Source organism: Tribolium madens, unplaced genomic scaffold (assembly GCF_015345945.1).
Source record: "Tribolium madens isolate multiple individuals breed KSU strain unplaced genomic scaffold, Tmad_KSU_1.1 Scaffold_2;HRSCAF=44;Tcas5.2_LGX, whole genome shotgun sequence".
NCBI classification, from domain to species: domain Eukaryota; kingdom Metazoa; phylum Arthropoda; class Insecta; order Coleoptera; family Tenebrionidae; genus Tribolium; species Tribolium madens.
This window is the reverse complement of record NW_025400995.1, coordinates 1,931,443-1,955,310: the sequence shown is the minus strand read 5'-3', so window position 1 is coordinate 1,955,310 and position 23,868 is coordinate 1,931,443. Positions and strand designations below refer to the sequence as shown.

The window sequence follows — 23,868 nt, the reverse complement described above, 5'->3', positions numbered from 1 at the left end:
ACTTCTTTTTTGAACCAGAGGCTCATTTATTTTGCAAAATTTTGTCCAAACACGCAAAAACGCAAAAAAATAATTAATATTAATGTTATTTCGTTTGTTTCACTCGATTTAACTGATCTCTGAGCAAAATAAGACAAAAATAAGCTGAAAAACCACAAAATTTGGCCGAAAATGCTCTTCAGCACGTTTTTGTATTAANTCGATTTAACTGATCTCTGAGCAAAATAAGACAAAAATAAGCTGAAAAACCACAAAATTTGGCCGAAAATGCTCTTCAGCACGTTTTTGTATTAAAATCTCACGTTTTTCGCAAAATTTCGCTAAAACAAAGTAAAAAATGAATTATTTTTCTCAAGCGTTTAGAAACGCAATTTTTTCGCAAAATTTTGTTGAAAACAAGCCGAAAAATCACAGAATTAAGCAAAAATGCATGTCATTTTTTATAAGCTGAAAATGCGTTTTTTTCGTGAGATTTTTCCATACAAATCGTAATCTGGTAATAATTTGGCAAATTTTTCAATCGGATCTGGTGAATTTTATGTTTTTGATCTGGCAACACTGGTTTTAGTGCCAACAAGGGAGTTTAAAAATTTTGCATTGTCAGTGTTTATGAATAAAAATGCAAGGTAGACAAACACATTATGTGAAATATGTAGTATAAAATGACACGAGAAATAGGTTTTTCAGTAGGTAGGTACTGAAATTTGTGATTCAAAAAACATGCAACAAATAATTGCTGTCACGGTTATCACTAGAATTACGAAATTGGTTATTTATCAGTACCCCTCAGGTATTGCTTGCAATTATGTCAGTTGCAAGGTTAGTTAAAATAGTATATTAACTAAAAGTATATTAAAAAAAGTTAAAACAGTATATTAATTAAAACAAGTGTTACAAAAATTTCCGTTGTGATACGAGTCACGCAGTGGCGAGTGTTACAAATGCACAAAGGTTTGTAACACGTATTTTTTCACTTTTTGTATCAAGGCACTAAAGTTTTATTTTTTATTACTAAGGCTCGAATTATATGCAATATGCATATTTATTATTAAGATGTATATCAACAAAATTGTAAGTTTTCTATGCATATCTAATTTTTTTGATTAAAATAAGCCTAATAAAAATGCATATTTTGCATTTTTGTCAACGTCGTGCACATTTTACGAAATATTTCATATTTGTGCATATTTTCTTCAAATCACAAATTTCCAATAAAAAAATTCAGTTCAAGTTAAAAATTGGAGTTTTTAAGAAAATGCACCGTTTACAAAATATGTTAAAGAGAAAACAACCAGTAAATCGTAAGCTGGACTCAAAGAATCAGTATTCTGCTGAGTGTTTCATTTTTAAATTGGTTTTATACAGGGTGAATATAAAATATCGAACCAAGCCTTTTTTTAATATAAATGAAAGTAATATAAATTAAAGTAATATAAAAAATGTGATCGTATTTTGAAAACGAAATTTTGTTTGTTATGAGATTTTCTTTTTTGCAATTGTTTTGTCAAAATTGCAATTTATGTAAAAAAAAAATTGAAAAAATTTAATATACCTAAAGTAGATACTCGTAGTTGTAATGCTTAGATCACAACCTTCATGAGAAAAATGTTTTTTTATTGGGTTGCTATTTAATAAAATAAACATTTTTGTGGAACTCAAAAACAAAACAAAAATTTCGAAAAATTTTCTTCTTGATAAAACATCACATTTTTATAGTAGGTACTTTGTCCATTCATCAATTAGTTTTTCCAAAAAATAAATAGTTTAAGCAAAAAATGTTTGGTTCCATACTTTTTATTCACCTGGTATTTTATTTTTAATAGTTTTTATTAAAAGTAATTACTAATTAGAAACATTATTTTTTGCGAATATCTTATGAATAGATAATCCCATTCAACTTTAGAAAAAAAGGTTCAAAAAACACTTTTATTTGATCTGTCGCAAGTGAGTCGGTGTCATTTGATGAAATTTCGAAATTGAGGTGGGAAAAGTTAAAGGGGGTGCTTTTTTTCGTTTTTTTTTTGCAAATTCTTTCTGGATCGTTTTTATGAGAACATCCTATATCTCATGAATGGATGGTCTGATTCAATTTTGGTAAAAAGTATTGAAAAGCTTGTTAAAATAGCTTTCATTTGATGTGCCACAAGTAGGGTAGTGCTATTTAAATTTTTAAAGTTGGGGTGCGTGAGGGTTAAAGGGTTACTGGGGGTGATTTAAAAAGTACGTCAAAAAATATCCCCCTCAGAAACAAAATCGACCTGTTTCGGCGTTTTTGCAAAGTCTTTTTAGTTTCTAAGATATTCGGGGTGGCTCGTTTTCATTGGAACACCCTGTATTTCTTAATATCTTGTGCAATTTTTTGGAAAAATACGTGCATATTATATGCCCATATTTTGTGCATTTAATCCGAGCCTTATGTATTACAAATGTGTGTTTAGTTGCCAAGGCAATAGGCGAGAAGCTTATTTATTTAAGTTAATTGCAATATGACAATTGACAATTTGAATTACAAATTGAAAAAAATGTACTATTATGAACTACTTTAGTGCCGATTTTAGACAATTTTACAGACTGACATTTTTAAGTGAGAAATTGTTGCAGTTCAATGTATTTCATCAATTTAAGGTATTTTCGAACAATTTGTGTACCGCATACGTCAAATGTCAAAAATTTTAACTGTCAAATATAATAATAAATTACAACCTCTCATTGTGATATTCGTGCATTGTGACAATATGTGATGTAACACTTGTTTTTTTACTGAAAACAGTTGCACAAAATGTTTTTGTGACCCTAAATAGAAAAATGATTTATTTTATGTCTCAATTGTAGTCAATCTCGAAAAAAAGATTATACCAATGTGATGGTTGCCCGCATGCGCACCCACCCCTAAGTTTATCAATAAAAACAAAATACGTCTAGAGCTAGAGAAAAAAAAAAGAAGCGTGAATCCCACTATAAGTTTACAAATGTTGTTAATAAAAAGTCAATAATTGCATTTAGGTTATTATCTCATAGATATTGCAACGGTCAAACTTGACATTGGTTTCCAAGGAAGTGCAATGAACTGCATCTATAACTGAATGACAGAAATGGACACGTGACAAAAATATACAGGTGGCGCATTTTGATTGATTGCACTTACCTGGCGATTCAGTATCTAAATAGGAACTCCGTGATCGAGTGACTACAGTTCGCTCCTCCATGGCTTTGGAGGCATTCCTCTTGAATTGTTCGAGGAAACAATCGATTTGGCTTTCGAGACTGGATTCGGCCATAATTCGAATTATGACATAATTTGCTTTGATAACACTTCACTGTCATCACGATTCTTCATATGTCAAGATGGGAAAAAGACCCATCGTGACAGCACAGCGGGCGCACACCTACTTCCAAAACAAACTGTTCACCTACTCTTCTCTGTTCTGTCTGATGATGATGTTCCCGTGTTCCGCTTGGAGCACTTATGCCCTCTACACACTCTTCAAAACAGAGAACTAACGGTTTGGATACAGTTTATGCATCTGCAGTTTGCTGTATGTACACGGTGATGCGCATGCGTCCACTGCGCATATATGCAAATGTCTATATTGCTGGTTGCTAATCAACACTCACACAAAATGAAAAAGACGGTTATTACAAGTCTAGACATAAAAGACGACTTTGGGCTTTTGAAATCGAATCAAAAATTATCGGTCATTGACATAGACTGAGTGAAAAAGTTAATTTTAATTCTATACTGTCCTTGTAATCAAGATGCGTATTTCCCCGAAACCCCCTAAGGGTAATTGTGTGGGATTAGCAATGTGAGATTTTCGGGTAAAATTACCCGATAAAATTAGTTTTTTTTTAAATGTGCACGCCACTGATTTGGTAACGTTACCCACCCCCCACTATTTCTACTATTGGTGTGCATCGTTGCCACGCCTTATTTACTTTATACAGGCTGTTCCGTCTAAACCCCACTTTAGAAGTATTGGGAGTTCGAATAATCATATTTATTTGAAAATTGGTACATAGTCGTAATCCATTAAGTCCTCTTAAATGAAAATAGTTTCAAGATGGCAACACTTCCGGTTATACAGGAAGTCGGTCTCAACTTTCTTATTTTAAATGGAAAGCTATTTTTTACTGCGTTTTTGACTAATCGGGTTATTTTAAAGAAGTTTTTATCAGTTATACTTAAATTTATTTGGAGTTTTTCAAAAAAATTTGGATTTGCACTTTAAAAATCGGCAACTCTGCTATTTTTTTAAATTTTGAATTTGTTTCTTTGGCGTTTGAAAGAGAAAGCTTAGAACTTTCTCGTGGTGTTTTCAAATTTTGATTAAAATAAGCCTAATAAAAATGCATATTTTGTATTTTTGTCAACTTCGTACACATTTTAGAAAATATTGCAAATCAAATTTCCGATTAAAAATTTCAGTCCAAGTTAAAAATTGGACAGTTTAAGAAAAATGCTCCGATTACAAAATATGTTAAAGACAAAACAACCGGTAAATCGTAAGATGGACTCAAGTATCCTGCTGAGTGTTTCCTTTTTAAATTCGTTTTATACAGGGTGAATATAAAATATGGAACCAAGCATTTTTTTAATATGAATTAAAGTAAAATAAAAAATGTGATCGTATTTTGAAAACGAATTTTTGTTTTCTTTTTGAGTTATGAGATTTTCTTTTTTGCGATTTTTTTGTCAAAATTGCAATTTATGTAACAAAAATTGAAAAAATTTAATATACCAAAAGTAGATAGTTGTATCCTTAGATCACAACTTGTGAAAAAAAAATAGTTTTTTAGTGGGTTGCTATTTAAAAAAATAAATATTTTTGTAGATCTTAAAAATAAAACAAAAATTTCGAAAAATTTTTTCTTGATAAAACATTACATTTTTATAGTATTTCATCCACTCATCAATTAGTTTTTCTAAAAAATAAATAGTTTAAGCAAGAAACGTTTGGTTTCATACTTTTTATTCATATTTGGAGTTTTTGAAAAATTTTTAGATTTGCACCTTCCACTTTAAAAATCGGCAACTCGGCTATTTTTATAAATTTTGAATTTGTTTTTCTGGCGTTTGAAGGAGAAAGCTTAGATCTTTCTCCTGGTGTTTTCAAATTTAAAAAATAAAATTAACAAACCCCAAAATTTTAGGGTTACTTTTGTAATAATTCAAATACCCATAACTCAATTTTTCCAAATGCAGTACCCCAATTTTTATTTTACTAAATAGAAGAGACTTTAATTCTGCATCGGTCTGTATTAACATTCCCTAAACCTAAATTTAATAATTTTCAAGTTATGGTGACTTTTTTTAAGACTGCAAAAAATCCATTATTAGTCACACCCGTTTTCGCATAGTTTGCTATGGAAATCAAAAATGTCAAAATTGTTTCTCAATAAATGTCAACAGTGAATTATTATTTGACAAATAGTGCCAAAATATGAAGAATAAAAGCTACTCAAACTTAGATTTAATTAATTTATTTTGTATTTATGGAGAGTGTATCAAAATTATGCGCAAAACATGATGTTCATTAAACAAAAATATTTTTTTCTCACTTGCTAGCTTTATTGTAGTTTATACAATAAAATGCAATAAGAATAATAATAAATATTACTGGCTACTTGATAATTAATATAACTACTATCATGTGAATTGATAATTAGAGTAGGCTTTATTAGGTTTTTAATTTGTATGAAAACGGTTATTATCATAGTTAATCAAGTTGAAGAGTCAAATAATAATAATAAGATTTCGAACGGTAATATTTAATTAGAATACTTTTTTTTCTTCAGTTTGATTTAGTTTATCATTTATAAAAACAAAACCGCCTACTCTAATTATAAATTAAAATAATCGTATGGTAGAACCTATCAATAATAATTAAGTTTGAATAACTTTGATTCTCCATATTTTGGCACTATTTGTGAAATAATAATTTACTGTTGACGTTTTTAGAGAAAATTTTGACATTTTTGACGGGTGTGGCTAGTAATAAATTTTCTGTAGTTTTAACAAAAAGTCACCATAACTTAAAAATTATTAAATTTAGGTATATAGGGATTGTTAATACTGATCGATGCAGAATTAAATTCTCTTCCATTTAGTAAAATAAAAATTGGGTTTGTTAATTTTTTTCAAAATTTGAAAACACCAGAGGAAAGATTTAAAAGCTTTCTCTTTCAAATGCCAAAAAACAAATTCAAAATTTTAAAAAATAGCAGAGTTACCGATTTTAAAATTGGAAGGTGCAGATCCAAAAAATTTTGAAAAACTTTAAATATTTCAAAAACGTCTAAACTATAGGGGAAGCTGATAAAAACTCTCTTAAAATAACTCAATTAATCCAAAAACGCAGTAAAAATTATAGCTTTCCATTTAAAATAAGAAAGTTGAAACCAACTTCCGATATAACCGAAAATATATTCATTTAGGAGGACTTAATGGATTATGGATACGTACTAATTTTCAAATAAATATGATTATTCAAACTCCCAATACTTTTAATGTGGGGTTTAGACGGAACATACTGTATATAGGTGCAAAATGCACGATAATAGGTCATGTACCCAACACAAGTGGGCTGGGAATTAAAACTATATTCATTCATAAAAATCAGAATGGTTTGTCATCGCACACTCGAAATTGATTACTTGTAGAGTAAAGTGTCATTGAATATCAAATTGATAATTTTCCCTCGGTATTTTCATTTAAATTAATCACGCAAGCGCAGTTTGGTGTTCTCAATGACAGTTCCAGGTCGAATCAGTGACTATCAGAGTGCGTTTTCGGTATTCGACTATTCAAAAGTGTACCAAAAATCCGAACTTTTTTTAGACTATATGGCCTAGTCTTAGTGTAGGCACCAGTGCTGGCAATCACACTGTTACAAATAGTTGAGCTCTTGGCAATCGTCAGTCAGCAGTGAAGTGTTGACTGCACTGTATGTGCAGATAAAAGTTTTTCTTCGTAAATTTTCTCAAATCACAGTCATGGGAGGTACGTAATTCAGTTTTTAACACCAATTAACAAAGCGACCTTTTTATGTCGAGATTTTATAAAAACAACAATTTTTTGCCGAAACTACAAGAATTAAATTGACACGGCGTAAAAATGTCCATTTTATTTGAAATTAAAATTTGGAGATAATTTTTTGTGTAAAAAAACGATTAGTTTTTATTTCAACTTTCAACTAGTTTTCAACAGGATAAAATTACGCGGGTACAGAAATAAGTAGAAATTGTTTCTTTGCATCTAAATATACACAGACGTAAATGTTACCTTGAGATTAATAATTATTCTTCTGAGACTGGCCCGAAAAGTAATCGACTTTTGTGGGTCAGAAAAATCAAGATTTAATCCAATAAAATTGAACTCTGGGTTTGAATTTAAAATACACATAAATCGGTTTATTTTGAAAATTGTCAATTTATCAGTGACGTGTCTATTTTTTAACACTTTCGCTGACATTCGCATTGATAACCCGAAAATACATACTTATTTTATTGACAACGTGAAGATTTACTACGACAATCAGACATGAATGAACCTTGACATCTGATAAGTGATAACAAATGCAAGGTGTCAGAACTCGCACCCCAGAGAAAAAATTCAGGTACATGAAAAAAATGTTTAAAAAATTGTCAATAAAATTTTGACATTTGACATTTTTTATGTCTATTTAACATTAAACAGAGTTACAATTTAGTATGCATCTTCTTGTTTCCTCTTCTAGTAGTTTGGAAAATTATTTTTCCATCAGAAATAAATACAGGGTGCGTCAGAACTCGCGCCCCAGAGAAAAATGCCAGATGCCAGGAGCATGGAAAAATGTTAAAAAAATTCTATCTATAAAAATTTCGAAATTATGAGAGTTTAAATTTTGCACTTTGACTCTATTATTTGTTGGAAAAATAATTTTCCAAGTTTTTTTGCTACAGGCTATTAGAAGAGGAAAGAATGAAGCTGTATCCTAAATTGCAACACTAATTAATATTATTTGTGGCTTATATTGGCAAAATTTTAGTACCTTTACTAAATAATTAAAAAAAAAACAGATCATCAGTATCATTAAATAGACATAAAAAAATGTCAAATGTCAAAAAATAAATGCCAAAATTTTTTGACAGAATTTTTTTCATGTTCCTGGTATCTAATCTCTGGGGCGTGAGGTCTGGCGCACCCTGTATTTTTGGCGTTTACCAATTTGAATGTTTTTGTGGTCACTTGGCCTTAATGTTTTTGCAAAACTATATTTTGGTAGGTGTTGAAATACCAGTATTTTTAGCCCCGCTATTGATTGTATTTATAGATTATGTTGGCGTTTTGTATCGCATTGAAAACCTAAAACACCTACTTATTTGTCAGTAAAACGCTATAATTAAATAATTTTTATTTACGTCTTAATAGTGAAGGTCTCACGATATAGCAATGCGCAGGAAGACTCATCTCTATTATTTTTATTTCAAGTGGAAACTTAGTCGTGGGGTTGTTATTTTTAATTCACATTTTGTTTTGTGTATATTTAGGTGCACCAGATGGAGGTTTGAATATTGTTAAATTTCCTTGGCAGGAGTTTGCGGATGTAATAAAATTTATTTTTTGGTTATTACGCATTTATTTAATTCGAAAAATTTTCATCCGCATTTTTTCTAGGTTTTGCTTGGGTGACTTTAGCCACGAACGATTCGTACTCTTTGGGGGCCCTAGTTTTGGCCCATTCCCTCAAACAAGTAGGGACCAAACACCGATTGGCCGTGCTTGTCACTCCTGGAGTCACCAATTCGATGAGGTGGGTCCACTTTCCCCTAGATGTGGTTGAAATTTTTTTTTCTAGAGCAAAACTCGCAACTGTTTTTGATCTCGTCCAGGAGGTTAATATTTTGGATTCGAAAGATGAATCGAATCTAAGGTTGTTGAAAAGGCCTGAATTGGGGGTTACATTTACGAAATTGCACTGCTGGCGCCTTACACAGTTCGACAAATGTGTATTTTTGGATGCAGACACGTTGGTATGTTTGATATTTAAATGCGTAGCAGAGTCTAATGTCGAGCGAAAAAGAATTAAATTTTATTTCGACACTCCTACACGTAGTTGCAAAGAAAGAAATATTTTTGGAAATTTCGGGTGCCAAAAAAGTCAATTTGAGGTCACCAGTTTTTGGCCAACACTACTAAACAAATATTTTTAATAGTTTTGTTTACATAAACGTAACTATTTTAGGTATTACAAAATTGTGATGAATTGTTTGAGCGAGAGGAATTATCAGCAGCGCCTGATGTTGGCTGGCCTGATTGCTTCAATTCGGGGGTTTTCGTTTACCGGCCTTCGAACGAAACTTATGATAAGTTGGTACAATTTGCTGTAGAAAAGGGCAGTTTTGATGGTAATTAACAACACAAAAATTTCTTAATTTGGTTTGATTTTATTCAGGAGGGGACCAGGGATTGCTTAATTTGTATTTTTCTGATTGGGCCACCAAAGATATTAGTAAACATTTGCCATTCATTTACAATCTTTGCTCCACAGCGTGTTACTCATATTTGCCAGCTTTCAAACAGTAAGTTTTCAGAATTTAATATGTTACCTTTTTCTATTGCAAAATTTATAGATTTGGAGCTGATGCGAAAATAATTCATTTTATTGGCTCATCAAAGCCTTGGTTGCAATATTTCAACACGGAAACAAGAAAAGTACAACCGACTCCTGATGTGAAACACTTGGAAGCCATTTTGCAACAATGGTGGAATATTTTCTGCCTTCTGATCCACCCTGCGTTAACTCCAGACATGGTGAGATATTTTTCCGTGTGTTTAAGCCAAAATAAAGTATCCCAAATACTTTATTTTTGTGCGATTGTCGAATTTTAATTAGTAAAATCGTTTGAAATATTGCAAGCCTAAAGACAGATGTGATAATAATAAGGTGAGTCCGTTTAAGAATTTTGCACTTTTTATGACCAGTGCTACAAAAAGTGACTAATTCATAAAATTTACTTTCACTAATTCAAAATTGTTGCATGGCGCACTTTTTTGCTTTTGTATTTTGAGTTTTGATCGGCATTTATTTGCATGGTTACGTGAATAAAATATTTATTGATGTTTATACTAAAAACTGAATTTTTTCTTTCTTTTGCATGCTTTTGTTTGCTCAGGCTCGAAGCAGTTCAGATGTTACGCACACTAAGTCCTTTCGCACTTCCCCCCAACCTAAAAATATTCCCGTTTGGGATCCTTGGGAGGAGTACGACCTAAAACAATCATTTCCCGTCACTCAAACCGAGCCTAATCCCAATCAGGAAAAATCCCAAATCCCGGAAATATTTGAGCCACAAATAAAGCCTGTTGAATCTCACAATACAAATGCAGATACCGCCAGTCATGAAAGTAGTTCCTATTTAAATCCCGAATCGAAATCCCAAAATTTTGAACCCTCGAATTCATCTTGTGATAATCCTCAATTTGAAGACTGCCATCCCACTCCAATAGAGACTGATAATTACGTTCCTAAGCTTTTACACGTTGAACCTAAACCTACTGATGATGTTCCTAAGCTTTTACACGTTGAACCTAAACCTGCTGATGATGTTCCTAAGCTTTTACACGTTGAACCTAAACCTGCTAATGATGTTCCTAAGCGTTTGCACATTGAACCTGAACCTAATAAACCTAGTCCTCCCGTGCCATCAAATGACTGTGAAGCTGCCGCTGTTTGTGAAAAGACATTGCATACACCCCCTTGTCAGGATAAGACTGATGTGAGTATTGTTTGTTGGGGTTTGGAAAAAAATTTGAAATTTGTTGTAATTGCAATTTTTTTTCCACAGACTGGATTAGCTGGTGCCTTTGCCCAGCTCACTTTAGGTGCGCCCAGGACTGCGGAACAAAGTGCCCTTGATGACCATTTGAGACGACAAGGCTGGGAAGTTGGGAATATCGATTATATGGGAAGAGACTCGTTTGATAATATTTGGAACAAGATTTGTCAAACTCTCTCAGCGGGATTACCGGAAGACGCTCCGAAAACTACAGGTGTGGCTTAGTCATTTTTGTGGCTTAGATTATTTAATTTCAAGTTTTGCATGTTTATTTTTTAGAATTTTGTTTTTCTTTTTATGGTAATGTTATTTTTTTTTGTTATTGTTTTACCGCCACATTTGCTAAATTTATTTTTATATACTTGGAATTTATATTTGTAAATCTAGACGCGAAACCTCCAGCGACTGATGCAAAACCGGTTGAGGAAAAAGTACCCGAAGGTCAGTTGGCTGCCAAGATAGCAATTATGCCTAAGAAGATAACACCGCTTGCTAATGTTTAGGACAAGGCTGACGTGAAATTGTTATTTTTTGAAAGAGTTTGTAATTTGATTAATTTAATAAATATTGCAGCTTTCAGCAAATTGGTTTAACTGAGTGCCGTTTCATTAACCCTAACACACCTCTGCATCTACTAAATGAGTGTTTAAGGTTTTAGTGTTTTCATTATTAACCCTAAATTTCTACTAACATTTCGGGGGTTGAAGGGCTCATTCTCTATTCCATCAAACCATTTACAGCACCAGCAGCACCTCCTCAAGAAGCTAAACTTGAAACACCCAAACCACAAGAAACTCAACTTTCCACAGAATGTCCCCAATGTCCAATTACACAAAAACCTAAAGAAGAAACTCCACAATGTCCATTACCACCGAAAGTACAAGAAGTAGCCGAAAAACCGAAAGAAAGTGACAAACCTGAAATTCCCCAAACTCCCGCTACTCCCACTAAAGAAGTTCCTGTAGCCCCACAACCTCCAATTGGTACTGCAGCTCCCTCAGCACAGCAACCAATTGGAACCCCGCCACAAGAAATCCCCATTGCGCCTCAAATTCAGCCAACAGCTCCAACTCCCCCTGAAACTTTGCAACCTACACCACAACCTCAAACACCACCAGTTGTAGCAAAAGAACAACCATCGGCTCCAGTTGCACCACAAGGGCAACCTCCAGCTCCAATTACAGAACAACCTAAAGCTCCAACTGCACCACAGACACCGCCAGTTGCTACCACAGAACAACCCCCAGCTGCGGCCGCTCCACAAACACCGCCAGTTGCAGCAAAAGATCAACCTCCAGTTGCAATTGTACCACAGACACCTCCACTTGCAGCCGCTCCACGGACACCCCCAGTTGCAGCTCCTCCAGCTGCAATTGTACCACAGACAGCGCCAGTTGCAGCACAAGAACAACCTCCAGCTCCAGTTGTACCACAGATACCACAAGCCGCAGCAAACGAACAACCTCCAACTCCAGTTGTACCACAGACACCCCCAGTTGCAGCACAAGAACAACCTCCAACTCCAGTTGTACCACAGACGCCCCCAGTTGTAGCATCAGAAAAACCTCCAACTCCAGTAGCAGAACAACCTCCTGCATCTCAAGCTCCGCCTGCTGAACCTGACAAAGGAAAGGTTGAATCGATACAATCAAAGCCTGAAACAACACAAGCCACTCCACAGACACCACCAATTGCAGCACAAGAACAACCTACAGCTCCAGTTGCGGCCACTCCACAAACACCCCCAGTTGCAGCAAAAGAACAACCTCCAACTCCAGTTGTACCACAGACACCCCCAGTTGCAGCCGCTCCACAGACACCGCCAGTTGCAGCACAAGAACAACCTCCAACTCCAGTTGTACCACAGACACCCCCAGTTGCAGCAACAGAAAAACCTCCAACTCCAGTAGCAGAACAACCGCCTCCAGCTGCAGCTGCATCTCAAACTCCGCCTGCTGAACCTGGCAAAGGAAAGGTTGAATCGAAACAATCAAAACCTGAAACAACGCAAGGTGGGGCGTCTGTAGCATCACCTACTCCTCCACCTCGTAAAGGAAGTGGTGGTGGAAAGAAGTCGAAATCAAAAAAATAATTATTGTATTTCTTATAGTGTGTTCAAAACAGCCTTTTTTGTTTCATTTAACGTGCTAACGCAGTTATATTGCGTAACAAAAAAGCCTAATATGGGTTAGAGTCGTTGTTTTTTTTTGTATTTATTTATAATACTTGCGTAAGTAGTTAGTTGCTGATTTATACTTGGTTGTGTTTCTATGAAAATAAAACAATTTTTCAAGCGATTTTATTTATTCATTTTCTGTGTTGGATTTGCATTACGTAAAAAAACAAAAAAAAAATTAAATAGTCCATTTCTTACTAAAAAGAGCCAAGTATAGAGTTGACTGATAGAAGGCAAAAATATACATAAAAAGAACCATACAAATCCGTCTTAGTGAAACATAAAATTAAACCTAAACAATGACAAAACCAACTTGGAAGTAAATAGAAAACTTCTTTCAATGTTATTGAGCGTGTGTTCAAACCTCCATAAAATTGATGAAATCCCTTATTGTAATAAAATATTCCTCAGTATTTGTGTTTGTGTCGATGCTTTCTTGATGATTCCGGCGAGTGGTACCTCGACCGATAAGGTGACGTACTCCCCCGACGACTTCTAGGCGAAGGAGATCTACGATTTCGAGGAGAAGAAGACCTACGACTACTTTTTGTACGTGAAGGTGACGGTGAACGCCGACTTTTCGCAACACGAGCAGGTGAACCATATTTACCATTAGATGAACCAATCGGAGAGAGGGAATCTTTGGACTTGCGGGAGCGGGAGGAGGAGGAGGGAGACTGGCGTCGGATATGAGGGGGGCTGGGAGGACTCGGTCCTCGGTAACTTTTCTTCCTTGGTGGCGAACGGCTTTTTGACCTGGGATATACACAGCACAAACATGTTTACATAACATCGTTACAACTCTCCTAAACTAGAAAAAAAATGATACAGTATCTGTTACCTGTGTTTCGATGTTGAACCACTTGAAGAGCTGCGCGAGAGTTTTTTTGATTTTCTAGATTTACTACAAAATTAGTAAGAACCTTGTCGGACATAACGATAAAAAAATGGTTTCCCATTAAATGTATTCACTTACATTTAATAAGAAACAAATCATCTAGGAATTTACTTACAGTTCTTTATAATATAACTCGTCCTCTGAACTGTCTTCTTTCCGGTCATCTTTCTTATGTTTGTCACTTTTCGGATCTTTGTCTTTCCTTTCTTTTTCACTTTTCTTCAACAACTTTCTTCTATAGTGTTCCACTTGTTGGGGTAATGTCCATCCAGTCTTCAAAGCCCTTTGGCCCGACTCTAACTCATCTTGGTATTGTACAGCTTTCACTTCAATTTCCCTCAATTTGTTTCTTCTTTCTTCTGTCATATTTCTAAAAATGGGGTTAATAAAACACAAAAATGTTAATTGGGCGGCTTTACCTCGTATCGGTATAATCAATGGAATCTTCCTTATCATTTGAGGAACCATCTTGACTAGGATCAGCACTACTTCCCAACAAATCCCACTTACTTGTAGTCATAGCTTGCGCTTCAACTTGCTCAGGATCGATTGTTTCCCACTTTGACATGATGAAACCTGACAAAGGCGCCACCGCTGGTTTCTTCTGAGGGAGCACAACATCATTAGGATCATCAACAATTTCCTTCCCGTCGATATCATCATTTGAAATTGTGGTGTTTTTGTAACGTTTCATTGCACTTTTAAGCAACGTTGCTCCGTCCATTGGGACATCATCGTCGGTCTCAGGCTGGTCTTGCAAGGGGTCGCCATCTATATCAATATTTGACTCAACAACTGGATCTTCTTTAGGTTCCTGACAACACAAATGTGACATTAAATCGATCATTTGATCATTTGGTTCCCTCACCGGTTCTTTAATACCCAAGAAAATGGTTCGTAATTTATTAACGTAATCTTTGTGATAAATCGAATCGTCCAAAGCTTGCAATATTCTCAAAACTCGCAACTTGCAACCCTCAGCCTGCAACCTCCCCTCCAACTTATCGTAGGATTTCTTCACTTCTGTCATTATATCTACGAGTTTTGACTCGAATCTGCAACAAATGGTGAGATGCTATTACAGGAAACTGTAATCACTTACGCTTTGCGATAGTAGGACGCATTGTTGACTTTTACACCACAGTTGTGCAAAATATCGGAAACTAGATAAAGTCTTGCAATTTTCTTAGTGATAAGAGTCGAAGCATTTGATAGTGATTCAGTGATACACTCGACGACTTCCTCAGCGGCATCACTATGCTCAATGCAGAAAACCATAGCCTCCCCGATTTTGCTCCTCTCTGGGGTCAATGACCTTATCAAGTCTTCCAATCGGTCACGTTGGCTATAAATAACAAAATATTTTTTGTATAATTTCACAATTTAAGTACCGTGCGATCAAAAAATAAATAAATTAGAGTAGGCGGTGATTAAAGTCCTTCAGATGGCAATCCTGATTTTTGACATCAAATGTCAGCGGAAAATTTGACAAGAGTGAAATAATGTTCACTTTAGAACACAAAATTTTTATTGCTGTAAAAGAGGAAAACGGTGGATGGTCATTTTCACTTTCAGTTTGTGTGGAAAATTTCCAGCCAATGTGTTGTCAACTGTAAAATTTAATCGACGCCTACTCTAATTTATTTTTTATTTGATCGCACGGTATAATGTTTTTCACTTTAATGTGCATCAAGTAGGTTGTAGAAGTGTCATTAATGTCATTCAGAACAAATTTAATCACGTCAATATTGACAAAAACCTTTAAGTTTGCTACTCTATGTTATTTTTTGCTAAATGGGGTACACATTTATTTAAAAAAAATATTTTTAGGGAAGATTTAGGTTAGGATTGTTTAAATTTTCGCATGGTTGCCACCTTAAAAAGATCCCTTTCAACGACTACTTCGATGCAAATTACTATGAAAATGAGTGACATACGTGTTTGAGAGTGACCCCTTCGTGTTTTCTTTCCCCTCATCGTCGTTAACCAATTCATCAGGCATTCCGGCAGTGTAAGAATTCATAAGTGGGGGCTTCCAAATTGAGCCACCTTTTTAAACCAAAAATCAACATTATTGTTTTTAAACCAAAAATTCTTACTTTTGAAAAGCCGAAACTCTTTCACGCTCCATTCCTTCTGGGAATCCCCGTGCATGATCGAGTAGAGTTTCCACCGGTAGTAGATATGTGCCGGGCTTTGATTTTCAAAAAGAAACCTGTAATTCGGGTTGTGTATCTCCCTGTTCATGATCATGGCCTCCAACATGGGGCCCTCCCGCACCACAAACTCGACCATTCGATGTATCAACATTAACAAATTCCTGTCGGTTGGAATAACAACTTTGACGACGCTTCGTGTCAAAATTTCGTTAAGTTCCTCCGCCGATTTGGGCAAAACGTCTTTGTCTCTGGCACAGGGTTGCGCATTGAAGGGTAGACCTGACGGTGGGGGCGGAAACGACAACTCAAGGAGCGCGGGAGGGATGTAAATGGGGTGTGGAGGGATTATTACCGATTTTCCCCATCCTAGCTTCATTTCATAGCCGAGGATTTCTTTGCCGTTTAAATTACGAAGAGCCCTTTCGCCGTCTTTGCGACTCATGTAAGCAACAAACCCGCAATTGCGACCACGGGCCTTCTCCTCATCGGACCGGGGCCACATTATTTTAATACTAGCAAGGGGGCCGTAACGACCAAAAATTTCCATTAATTGTTGCTCAGTTATCTTAGGGTTTAGGTTACCAAGGTAAAGATTCGTGGTAGTGGGATCACCGTTATCAAATGACCCCAAGTCACCACTCCGTAAAAACATGTCCAGTTCTGACTCCATTGGGGTCCGTAGGACCCCTTTGTACTTGTGTCTTTCTTCTCGCTCCTCTTGAATTCTACCAAAATAGTTTTAGATCAAATATTTAGCAAATTTGTTAATCTTACTGTCTTAATTCCTCTTTAAACGCTTCTAGGTTGCTCTTCGTGTGTTGTTTCTTTTTCCCTAATCTTTCAGGCTTTTTATCCGATATTAATTTTGCATAAAATTGTGCTTTTTCAGTTGATGCCATTAATTCAGTTGGGGCTAGTCTAGACTGAGGTTTATACAACTTCCCCTTATCCTTAGTGTCTTCCTCTACAAAACCACAATTTATTTTTTATAATTTCAAAAAAAAAAAAAGTACTTCTCGCTCCCGCATCATAAGTCCCCGCTTTAACCCACACTTTACTAGAACTACTAATGGGAGACTCTTGAAAAGTAGCGACGAATTCCTCAAAAACCTAAAATTGATGAGGTTATGTAAATGAACAATTTCAAAACTAGTCCTACATGAGCCGCAGCCCTTTCCTCTTCTTTTTTCCGTTGTTCCTCCAATTCTTTCTTAGATAGTGTCCTTTTCCCCATTGTACCGATCGAAAAAGCTTTTAATTTTTGCTCAGGAATATTCTGTTTAGGAGAAAAACTTTAAGTCTTACGGATTTTTAATTAGAGTAAACTACCTTTATTTTATCACCCATTTTCGCTGTAGTTTCCGCCAGACACTGCACAAAACGATTTTAACAAATTAATATTGAAGGAAACGTAATAATAGTCATAATATAATTATTTAACTTCTGGAGATGAAAAAATAATAACACACTGGTGTTCCTAGGGAATTTATGTTTTGCACTTTCTGAGGGAGTGGTGACACTGCGTTAGCAATTTTGCAAAAAATTCATTAACTAGGCTTAACAAAACAACAAATTAAATCAAATTTACAGTGTTGATCTTTTTGTAATAAATAAAAAAAATAAACGTAAAAGTCCAATTATGTAACGAGCACAAGTATTATTGGTTGCCTATATAAACATCAAATATTTTTTTTATCTTTATATTATCTCATCGTTTTATATTTATTTCAATAACTCCATAAGTACAACTTTTATAGCCATGTTAATAAAATTTGTGACCATATCAAGTTACCACTAAGTGGTATTTATTTTACAAATAAACAAATTATTTGTGTTTATCCAAATTGTTCAAGTCATTAGCTTAATTATCTGTTTGTGCTTTTTGCTTAAATTGTCCTAATAACTTATTTGTGGGCACAATTAAAAAAATCCAATAGTTGGACCATAAAAAATTAAAAAAATATTCCAAATTCTTTAGTTGTGTAATTATCAGTTTCAAGTAGCTTATCTTATATTATGTAATATAGTGCACATCAATAGTATATTAAAAATCGAGTGTTACACTTTCATTATCCTTTTATAGCACTGTTTTTTGATAAAACGCGAAATAAAAAAAGAATGTTTTAGTGGTTTTGCATAATGACCTCGATAGTAAACACAAAAAAATGTAGGGAGTTGTTTGTTACGCTTGTTACGTACTTAAACAGTAAATACGTATTTTTTCTACTATTTTAGTAATAATTCAAATTGCAGAAGCAATTCGGACCCTACGCGATGAGAATCACTAATTACATAATCACTACTGTCAAGGCCTTTTTGGAGGTCACCGTTTCATTATTACATAATAGTGCTCTGTTTAGTTTTAATTCGAAAAAATCTATTTTATGTTCATCAATGTAGTAGTGTTTACGTGGAATTCTTGTATCAGAATTTTACGTTATCTCATTCATTTAGTCACAATTCTCCTTCCTTGTTTACTTGACCTCTTGCTCCCACTGGTGGGATGGGCAACAAATATTTCAACCAGTTTTTATTTTTAATTCAATGCAGTCGCGCCATCCAAGGCTGAATTCCCATCGAAGTGGTGCAAGTTTTGAAAAAAAGAAATAAAATACACTTTTGATTTTGCCAGAAATTTGTTTATTTAGGTAAGTAGAATTTTCTATTTTTGATTTGATTATTAAAAAAATATTTGGAATAAGTGACCATTCATATATCGAACAAAATTCACCACAAATCACAATACGTAATGTAGGTTAGGATTTTATGACATTTGTCATGAAAACACAATTTTTGATATTTAATTTTATACAGGGTGACTCTGAGTAATTTGTTTTATTTTGTTAGATTCCCGAAATGTCGCAGTGTCGCATTTGTTTAGAGAATTACTCAGGGACGTATTATGCCGGGTCTGAAATTAGGGGCCGGATTGAGTGCTATTTTGATGATGAGACTACAGTTAGAGGTGCATTGTTCAATATTTTAGTAGCAAAATATTTTAAAACTTGTTTCTAGGGATTAAAATTGAAATTAAATGTAAAGAACATAATGAATGGACTGGGACAGAGGAGTATAGGGACCCAACAGACAATTCAACTAAAACGAGACATATTACTTTAACTGGGGATCATGATGTGTTTCATATTAAACAGATGTTGTTTGGGTCTGAATCTGGGAGTCGGGAGGTGTCAAGAGGGCATCATGTGTACCCCTTTTCGTATCATTTGCCCTATGATATTCCTTCAAGCTATCACGGGCCCCATGGCTCTATCATTTATAAAATAAAGGCGGTAGTTGATAGACCCATGAGGACTGATTATGAGGATAAGTTTATTTTTAATGTTGTATCTCCAATTGATTTTAATAGGATGTCAAAGGACTTACAAGTAATTTCCCCACTGTGTTTTATGTGTTGTCTTTAATTACATTTTGTAGGAAACAACCTCATACTCTGACGACAAAACTGTATGTTGCTGGTGTTGTCAAGGTGGCGTTGTTACAGTGGAATTAGAATTACCAAAAATTGCTTTCACCCCTGGTGAAACCATTCCGTTTAAAGTTAACATAACTAATTTGTCCAACACAAATGTAGACAACATAAAAATAAAACTACGAAAAACTGTTACATTTAGGGTAACAGACCCCCAGAGTGAGACAAAAGTAGACGTTGATGATATTTTATCATTTGGAGAACACGGTGTGGGGGCACACGGCGAACACACCTACAACCTCACTCTTGCAATTCCTCCCGGTCTCGAAGTCCCCAATTTCACCAAATGCAATTTATTCAAAGTTGAATACTTGTTAAAAGTGACCGCTGAAATGGACTCTTGTACCATGGATCTGGACGTGGAAGCGTGGGACATCCAATTGGGGCACGTCCAGTACACGGGTACCAACCCTCCACCTAGCGCTTACCCTCCAACTAACTCTTACCCTCCATCGTCTGGTGTGGCATACCCGCCCCCGCTTGCCGGAGTATACCCACCTCCAAGTGGGGGGTATCCTCCAGCAGGTTTTTATCCTCCCCCTGCTGTACCTGCCCCCTACTCTCCAGGTTTTGCTTCAAATGGCCAGGAAAAGACAGCTCTGATGGGACCCCCTTCTGCCCCCATGGATGACAACCCCAAGGCTAGGGAAGCAGCAATGGGTGGTCCGTCAGCTCCCAGTAACGTACCCGATGCCCGTAAGTAATTTTTTGATGTGTATTATGTGTTGCATACTCACCGGGTTCAGTAACGCGCTAAATTTGAATAATAAACTATTTAATGTTTTTTTTCAGCACCTCCAACGTACAGCGAAGTGCAACAAGCCTCAAACTTACCCTACCCAGCCTACCCTCCCAAATAATTGTGTAGTTTGCAGAAAATAGATTTATTTATGTTTTTAAGGATTCTATTGATGACCAGTGTTAGGCGGCTGGGATTTGGTTTCTCCCAATCGCCTCGCACCACGTGTAGCATTGCTAGGTAGTGGGGGTAAATAAATCCCAACCGCCTAACACTATAGATAAGAATAGGGGGCAACTATTGTTGATTATGATGATTTGTCTAGACCTAGTGCTCTTACAAAGTGATCCTTATCTTCGATTTTGTTAAATAATAATCAGACGAATAAGTTTTTTGACAATTTAGTCGTCGCGTGATTTTTACTGTGTGTTTACTTGAAGTATTTCAAACAAAGAAAATTGACTGTTTCAATATATTTTATTTTAGAGTGTGATTTTCACTCCGTGGCACATGAAAATGATAAAGAAATATTCTGTATTTTGTGCAGTTTAGATATTGCTTTTATAAATAATTATATATTGTGCCATTTTAGATTGGTTGAATATTCAGGGTCAAATTTTGTGTTTTATCATGCGTTTTGCTGTATCTTGTTGAAAATTTTTGTGCATATTGGAAGAGGTATAATATGTTTATATAGGCTTTTGCCAGTTTATTTATGATATTAGAGGAAGTGTATTTACAGTATGTTTTTATAATCCACTTTTATATTTGTTTTTATACGTGAGCTGAAATAAATAAGCTTTTGCATCTACCTGTTTGCGTTTCATTGAATCGGCGCTGAGATTTTAATTAAAAACGAATTAAAACCAAAAGATCATTTTTATTAAATGAAATTAGTTAGGGAAGTAAGCAAAACATTCAATCTCTGAATAAACCGAGTATTTAACGAACACGATTAGCGCTTACCCGAATAAAATAGCTATTTGAAATTGAAGTAAATCGTTTCAAGTGTTATTGCATGCTTATAGCTAATATTCCCGTTCCGCGAGTCGGTAATATTCAATTTATAATCCTTCGCACTCATATTTTTAAGAGGAACATTATTAAAAGTTATATTTGAATTCCTCTCTCTTTCTTCTCTCTCAATTTCGGAGCACCTAATAATGCCCCTGTCCTAATTAATTAAGACAGTGAAAGGGTGCGGTTTCGAGTGATCGTCCTGTATATGTGTAAAAACAAGCCGGGGCCTCATCTGCATTACCATATCGAGTGTTCCGGCGCTGTTACACAGAGATAACGACGTCGGCGTCGGCATCAAAGCACCGACGTCTAAGTGCTGCCCTCTCAACGAATATACAAAGGAATTCAAACTTTCTCAAGCGAATGTCAAAATTCAATTCATATCGCTGCATAAATTGAACGAATTATTAGACTCTACAAAGCGAGGCCGACAAAACTCGCAACTTTGAAAATTGTTAAAATTGAATTGTTTTAAATAAATTATCTGATTACGTGTCGTGAGTGGTGGCACCAGTCTCAAGAACGTAATTTTTGTCATTGCGAAGAAAAAATCAATTTGGAGAGTAGTTGAATCGATAACAAGCTAGTGGGATGATTTCGTGCAAATTGCTAAATGTACTTTATTCAGCAAACGAATTCCCGATTCCCCTTTGAAGAGGTCGGTGTATGTGTTTTAGTATATCCTTTTATTCGTGTTTAATCAAAGTTTGTGACTTTGCGTCACGCAATCCAACACCAGAAGCGCCCTGCATAGCAGATTTCAAAACGAACTCTGATCTTATCAAATCATGGATCATGGATATACGAATACGACGTAGCACAGTTGCTCTTCCTTTGATTAATGTCAACTTAAAAAGAATTGAGCTTTAAAAGCACTCGGGGACACCATTCATTGAAGCATTAACTCTCAATGCAGAATTAAATTTATATCACACCAGACTTATCTATATTTTAATCGGCACAAAAATGCATTTCTTTAATTAACACCCACCCCACCGCCCAACAAAATAATGTAGTAAATAAATTTTGAAACACTCTGTATATTACCGTAGTGAGGCTTTTTGGACCATAAACATAACATAAATAAAAATACATTTTAAAGAACTTAAGGCTATAATTATATCAAATAATAAATGATACAGAGTATGTCAGGACTCGCACCCCAAAGAAAAATATCAAATAAGATAAAATACCAAGAACATGTTTAAAAAAATTGACATTATTGTTTGACATTTGATTTTTTATGTCTATTCAATGATATGCGTTTTTTTATAATTACTTAGTAAAGATACAAAAATATTGCCAATAAAAGCCACAAATAACATTAAACAGAGTTACAATGTCGGTTAAACTCTCATTTTTAGATAAAAATTTTTTGACATTTTTTTATGTTTCTGGTATCTCACCTTACATGCCATATTTCTCTAGGGCTCGAGTTTTGGCGCACGCTGTATAATAACTCGAAAAGTAATTGTTTGTCACAGAATTTTGATATTTTATTTCATAATACTTATGAACATCGAAAATCCTTTCAAAAAGACATTTGTTTTGCAACATTTTTGTCTAGTAAGTTTTTGAAAAACGAAATGCAAACTTTAGTTTTTGTATTTGTTTCATTTAATTCAGTCATAGATGGCTGGAAAATTATGCACCTGCATGAATTATTGCATTGTTTGAACGTTTTGTTGCTTATTCAAAACGATTTCTTGTTTTTCCAAAAAATGGAAAAAAATTTTTTTTGTTAAAACAATTTCGAGGATTTTGGTACTGTCTAAGTCGAAAAAGTTGCAAGAGAAATTTTACAAATAACAGACTGTTTTAATTCACTCCTGAGGATGGTTGATATTGTGTGTTATTTGAAATTTTATTATAATAAAGAATTTTTCGAATTATTAAAGAAAATAGAATTTTTTTTCCGCAATATGTACATACATAATTTACAAAAAATCTTTTAGCATTCCAAATTTAATATATTATTATCTATAAGGACTGTTTGGTGGAGTGTGGACATAGAAACAAAAATAGTAATAATTAGTATTTTAATTTTATAAAATCGAATTTTGAAATTGAACAAAAAGTTCATAATTTCCTTGTGCGATTTTCCTTGACCTCAGAGAGATAATTTTCCACATTGAATTACAATTCAGGTTAGGCAACAGACTATACAGTCTTGTATATAAAATCACAGAATGTATTCAAAAGTTATACAAAAGTTGAATAAAAACTAAAAAACCTCTGAATAGAGAGGGGCAACCTCATCGCAGTTTACAAATATGTATTTTATTACAAACACAAAAACATGTTATACAAAATAGGAACATAAAACCATATTTTTTCTAACGGAAATTATAAATGAAATCATAAGACAGGAATCTCTAAAACCATAAATTGGAGTATAAAAGTGTAAAAGCAAAAAAAATATAAAAAACAAAAAAACATAAAAATGATAAAAATTAAGCATAAAATAACACAAATCAGTAAATAACATGAACTAATAAATACAAAGAAAAATGTAACACTTGGAAATCGAAACATAAAATAAAAACTCTTTCAAAATACATTCAAAAA

The 23,868-nt window shown here is 34.5% G+C and overlaps 4 protein-coding genes across 12 annotated transcripts in view; 2 read left to right on the top strand and 2 right to left on the bottom strand.

Moving 5' to 3' along the window:
• Window positions 1-3,490, bottom strand: part of LOC123006147 (guanine nucleotide exchange factor DBS-like) — a 14,932-nt gene extending 11,442 nt beyond the window's left edge. For 2 of the 3 annotated variants that reach the window (XR_006412802.1, XM_044400399.1), the window contains exon 1: window positions 3,146-3,490. Coding sequence is in view for 2 of the 3 variants with exons in the window: in XM_044400399.1 (XP_044256334.1) it covers window positions 3,146-3,278 (133 nt within the window). In the remaining variant the exon portion in view is untranslated. The remainder of the gene's footprint in view (window positions 1-3,145) is intronic. The other variant, XM_044400398.1, reaches the window with a different exon arrangement.
• A 3,251-nt stretch (window positions 3,491-6,741) lies between these two features.
• On the top strand, window positions 6,742-13,115 carry LOC123006828 (pollen-specific leucine-rich repeat extensin-like protein 1). Of its 3 annotated transcripts, XM_044401652.1 has the most exons (10): window positions 6,743-7,000; window positions 8,657-8,792; window positions 8,838-9,012; window positions 9,225-9,387; window positions 9,435-9,561; window positions 9,613-9,793; window positions 10,156-10,758; window positions 10,828-11,032; window positions 11,206-11,259; window positions 11,559-13,115. In XM_044401652.1, the coding sequence occupies exons 1-10, from the start codon at window positions 6,994-6,996 to the stop codon at window positions 12,908-12,910; spliced, it is 3,003 nt and encodes a 1,000-aa protein (XP_044257587.1). In that variant the 5' UTR covers window positions 6,743-6,993; the 3' UTR covers window positions 12,911-13,115. The 3 variants fall into 3 exon arrangements, with proteins under 3 accessions (XP_044257588.1, XP_044257587.1, XP_044257589.1); XM_044401653.1 differs by lacking the exon at window positions 11,206-11,259 and having other exon boundaries at window positions 6,742-7,000; XM_044401654.1 differs by lacking the exon at window positions 10,156-10,758 and having other exon boundaries at window positions 6,746-7,000.
• Window positions 13,104-17,632, bottom strand: LOC123006830 (U2 snRNP-associated SURP motif-containing protein). 5 transcript variants are annotated; one of them, XM_044401657.1, is made up of 12 exons: window positions 17,381-17,628; window positions 17,211-17,327; window positions 17,065-17,161; window positions 16,826-17,015; window positions 15,992-16,776; window positions 15,830-15,941; window positions 14,995-15,237; window positions 14,761-14,947; window positions 14,312-14,706; window positions 14,008-14,262; window positions 13,836-13,889; window positions 13,104-13,750 (listed from the first exon to the last, which is right to left on the bottom strand). In XM_044401657.1, exons 1-12 carry the CDS (start codon window positions 17,396-17,398, stop codon window positions 13,402-13,404), a joined length of 2,802 nt encoding a protein of 933 aa, XP_044257592.1. In that variant the 5' UTR covers window positions 17,399-17,628; the 3' UTR covers window positions 13,104-13,401. The 5 variants fall into 5 exon arrangements, with proteins under 5 accessions (XP_044257592.1, XP_044257591.1, XP_044257590.1 ...); XM_044401656.1 differs by having other exon boundaries at window positions 13,836-13,898; window positions 17,381-17,627; XM_044401655.1 differs by having other exon boundaries at window positions 13,836-13,898; window positions 14,312-14,947; window positions 17,381-17,632.
• Window positions 17,633-18,210: 578 nt separating this feature from the next.
• Window positions 18,211-21,091, top strand: LOC123006831 (arrestin domain-containing protein 3-like). The gene is made up of 5 exons (XM_044401661.1): window positions 18,211-18,699; window positions 18,899-19,016; window positions 19,067-19,437; window positions 19,487-20,237; window positions 20,334-21,091. The coding sequence occupies exons 2-5, from the start codon at window positions 18,908-18,910 to the stop codon at window positions 20,399-20,401; spliced, it is 1,299 nt and encodes a 432-aa protein (XP_044257596.1). The 5' UTR covers window positions 18,211-18,699; window positions 18,899-18,907; the 3' UTR covers window positions 20,402-21,091.
• Window positions 21,092-23,868: the final 2,777 nt, after the last annotated feature.